The sequence below is a fragment of the Bactrocera dorsalis genome, chromosome 4, assembly GCF_023373825.1.
Source record: "Bactrocera dorsalis isolate Fly_Bdor chromosome 4, ASM2337382v1, whole genome shotgun sequence".
Lineage (NCBI taxonomy): Eukaryota > Metazoa > Arthropoda > Insecta > Diptera > Tephritidae > Bactrocera > Bactrocera dorsalis.
The window spans coordinates 14,810,215-14,813,556 of NC_064306.1; the positions used below are offsets into that span (position 1 = coordinate 14,810,215).

At 32.3% G+C, this 3,342-nt stretch overlaps 1 protein-coding gene across 1 annotated transcript; it reads left to right on the plus strand.

The window, feature by feature from the left end:
- Nucleotides 1–333: 333 nt before the first annotated feature.
- On the plus strand, nucleotides 334–2,776 carry LOC105222982 (general odorant-binding protein 19a). Its single transcript, XM_049455721.1, has 4 exons — nucleotides 334–488; nucleotides 1,577–1,655; nucleotides 2,300–2,391; nucleotides 2,470–2,776. Exons 1-4 carry the CDS (start codon nucleotides 417–419, stop codon nucleotides 2,668–2,670), a joined length of 444 nt encoding a protein of 147 aa, XP_049311678.1. The 5' UTR covers nucleotides 334–416; the 3' UTR covers nucleotides 2,671–2,776.
- The last annotated feature ends 566 nt before the right edge of the window (nucleotides 2,777–3,342 follow it).

Below are 3,342 nucleotides of genomic sequence, written 5' to 3' on the forward strand. Positions count from 1 at the left end.
ATACGATGAATGTTTAAATACTAAAAATACATACGTATTTTGCTTTTTGTACTTTGCAAAAAATTATAAACTGTTAATTTGTTTTCAATAATGTACGTATAGAACTTTATTGCTGGGATCTTTAACCTAATAATGAGCTGATTGATTATTTCTTCTTTAATTTGCATATATTTACCTGTATACATACATATATACCAGTACACTATACGACAGCTACACAATTTTTTCTACCGTAAATTACTTTGTACATTTTCTTATTTTTGGTTGTCACTCGTGCGAGAAATTACCCAAAAATTTACGGTATATATTCAATTAGAATTTGCAAACCTTCTTCAGTTTCAGTCAGACTTTTCGCGCATTGGTGTATTGTGTTGCAGTATAAACAAAAAACAGTTTTCTAAATTGACTCTTTAGTAATGTATTTTTGCAAAGCTATCTTCATTTCCTCACTTTTGGCGTTTTTATACGCTACTCCGATATCTGCAGGTGTAAGTTAAAAAATAAATTTCAATTTGCCAATCGCTGGCTCGGAACCGGTTTTAGACACAAGCCAAGGTACATACGAATGCGAATATAAGACGATATTCCGCGGGTTTAGTTATTTCGAAAGGTAAATCGTATTCTCTATTTTTTGAGTTTTCCGATGGGTCAAATTGTGAGATATTATAGTAAATACAGGAATGTTTCAAAACCTTTTAAACCTCTCTCATTTGCTTTGACACTCGGTAAGAGTTCCAATGACCGATCAATATTATTGCTATAATCTTAAATTATCAGCGACATTCCTTATGCAGAGAAAATATCTTTGGGGTATCCGTTCGTCAAACTTAAGAGCAATTTTTGAAATATTTACGGATTTGGAAGAGTAATATATAACGTTTCTACAGGTTGACCTAAATAGAACGTTTTATTTTTCAAATTATGGCAAAAACTGTATCAATGATGCAAAGTGTTAGGGCTTTTTCAAGTACGAATATTTCGTAAAATGTTAGAGACGATTGATTATGTTATAAAGTTTGTTTTTAAGATAGCCAGGAATAATCAATTTCGTTGGCGCGTTGTGACATACTTATTTTACCAGTGACGCTGAGAGTACATTTTCTTCAATATAATTGCTATAAATACTATGTAATTTTTGTATGGATTAAAGATGTTCTTAGTGCATTTAAGAAAATAGATCACTATAAATTAATATATGTACATATAGATTATTCAAGAACGGATGTAGTTACATGATCTTTGTTTTCGAGATCCATTCAACTTCTTACCATGGGGCTTAATGACTAAACTGCTTTATCGATCTTCTGCATCGGTGTGTAATGAGCTTAAAATTTCGAGCAATTGAAAGGTTAAAGGGTAGGGTAATTTTTTATTTGATGACAACTGTATAATTGTGTAATTAACCTGATTTTAAGGACGAAATATTTAAACTAATTTATAGACAAATAAAAAATTTGGAAATGTTAATAATGTTTTTGTTTTTATGGAATTTATTTACATCATAATGTGTTTAATATGTCTCATCTTGATTTGCCTGATAACCGTTCTCCGGTTTTTATTTTTACTATGCTTCCAGATCACTGAGGAGCAGATGTGGGCCACTGCTAAATTAATGCGAGATGTGTGCTTACCAAGATTTCCGAAAATTAGCATCGGTAAACATTGTTTTATAAATTCTTAATAATTTAACAAACAGTTCGAACGGCAATAGATTTGGTAGTGACTGCTTTCAGGAATACTCGTACTAGAAATAGATTTTATGACAGTTTCGTATGGGGGTTTCCGTTGTTACGTCATTAAAGAATGGGCAAGACTTAACGTTTATATTCATATTATCAATTACAATGAAATGTTGCTAGTTCGTTTCGTTTACTCGTATAACGTGGATTGTAGAGGCAACACTATAATTCTTTACTGCTTCCCACCTTTCTCACTACTACAGTAGTCGTGCAAAACAGTAGACAATAATGGGACATGTCAGATACTTTCTGAGTTGGATCTTTGTATAAGATGTTATACTTCATTCATTTGCTGGGGAACAAACATATAATAGATCAAGTTTTACTTCAAGTGCTCCGAAACTTTTCAAGAACTTATTGAGTAGGTTTCTTTATTAAATAGGTATATTTTTTATATATTTTTTATTTTTCATAAAAACAATAATTTATATTTCAAATAATAAATTTATGACTAAAAACATTTAATGCAAGCTGGCATGAAATGAGTTAGCGACTCTGTATCCATCTCCAAAGACCTAAAATACTCCTAACTCTAAAAACTATTCACACCTTATTTTCAGAACTCGCAAATCAATTGCGCGACGGCAACATACCAGACAACAATAAAGATGTTAAATGCTATATTAATTGTGTTTTAGAAATGATGCAAACGGTAATAACTAGTCATTATAACAGACTTAATTTAATCACAATTTTTTTATGTTGTTAAATTTTGTCTTGACTACCATAGATGAAAAAGGGCAAGTTCCTGTACGAAGCGTCGTTGAAGCAAGTTGACTTAGTTTTACCCGACTCTTACAAAGACGATTACCGCGCGGGTCTACTGAAATGCAAGGACGCAAGTGCTGGCATAAAGAAAGACAACTGTGAAGCGGCATACACGATTCTGAAGTGTTTGCGTGGTGAAATTAAAAAATTTATATTCCCTTAAAAAGTGTCGAATTGCATGTCTTATTTATTATATATCTCTAATAAGTGCTAAATATGACTTTTGGTATATATTACAATAAAAACTGTCGCATAATTCATTTTTTGAGTTGCCTCTATTCATACAAGAGACCATACCCCGTACGAAAAAAATCAAAGATTGACACGATACTGGTATCTGGCGATAAGGCGTTAAGCAGCTGTGAATATAAAATAGCGATATCCTGGGCTAAAAATAGTAACACTTTTTAATTTCAATTTCGCTCGAAAGCTCATTCGCCGAAATATTTATTTTTTTAGGTTAGTATGACTGTCAGTGACATCTGTGCAAATATCACAACAAAATAATCATTAATGTTTTGAATACGCTTGACTTCCTGAAGGATATAAAGTGATTTTTACGATGAGCCAAAATATTTAACAATAAGTTCCATTAAATTTTGTGTGCGGAATCAAATTTCTGGTGTCGAAACGTTCAGGTTGTTGGAAAAGGCCTTCGGTGAAAATTCTTTGGCGCAACCAAGTGTTTTTGATTGCTACAAATTATTCAAATAGGGTCGAGAACGCGTTAACGACGAACCACGTGCAGGAAGACCTCCAACAACAACTGATGACCAACACGTCAATAAAATATAGGAATTGGTGTTTGATAATCGATGATTTCTACTGACATCGT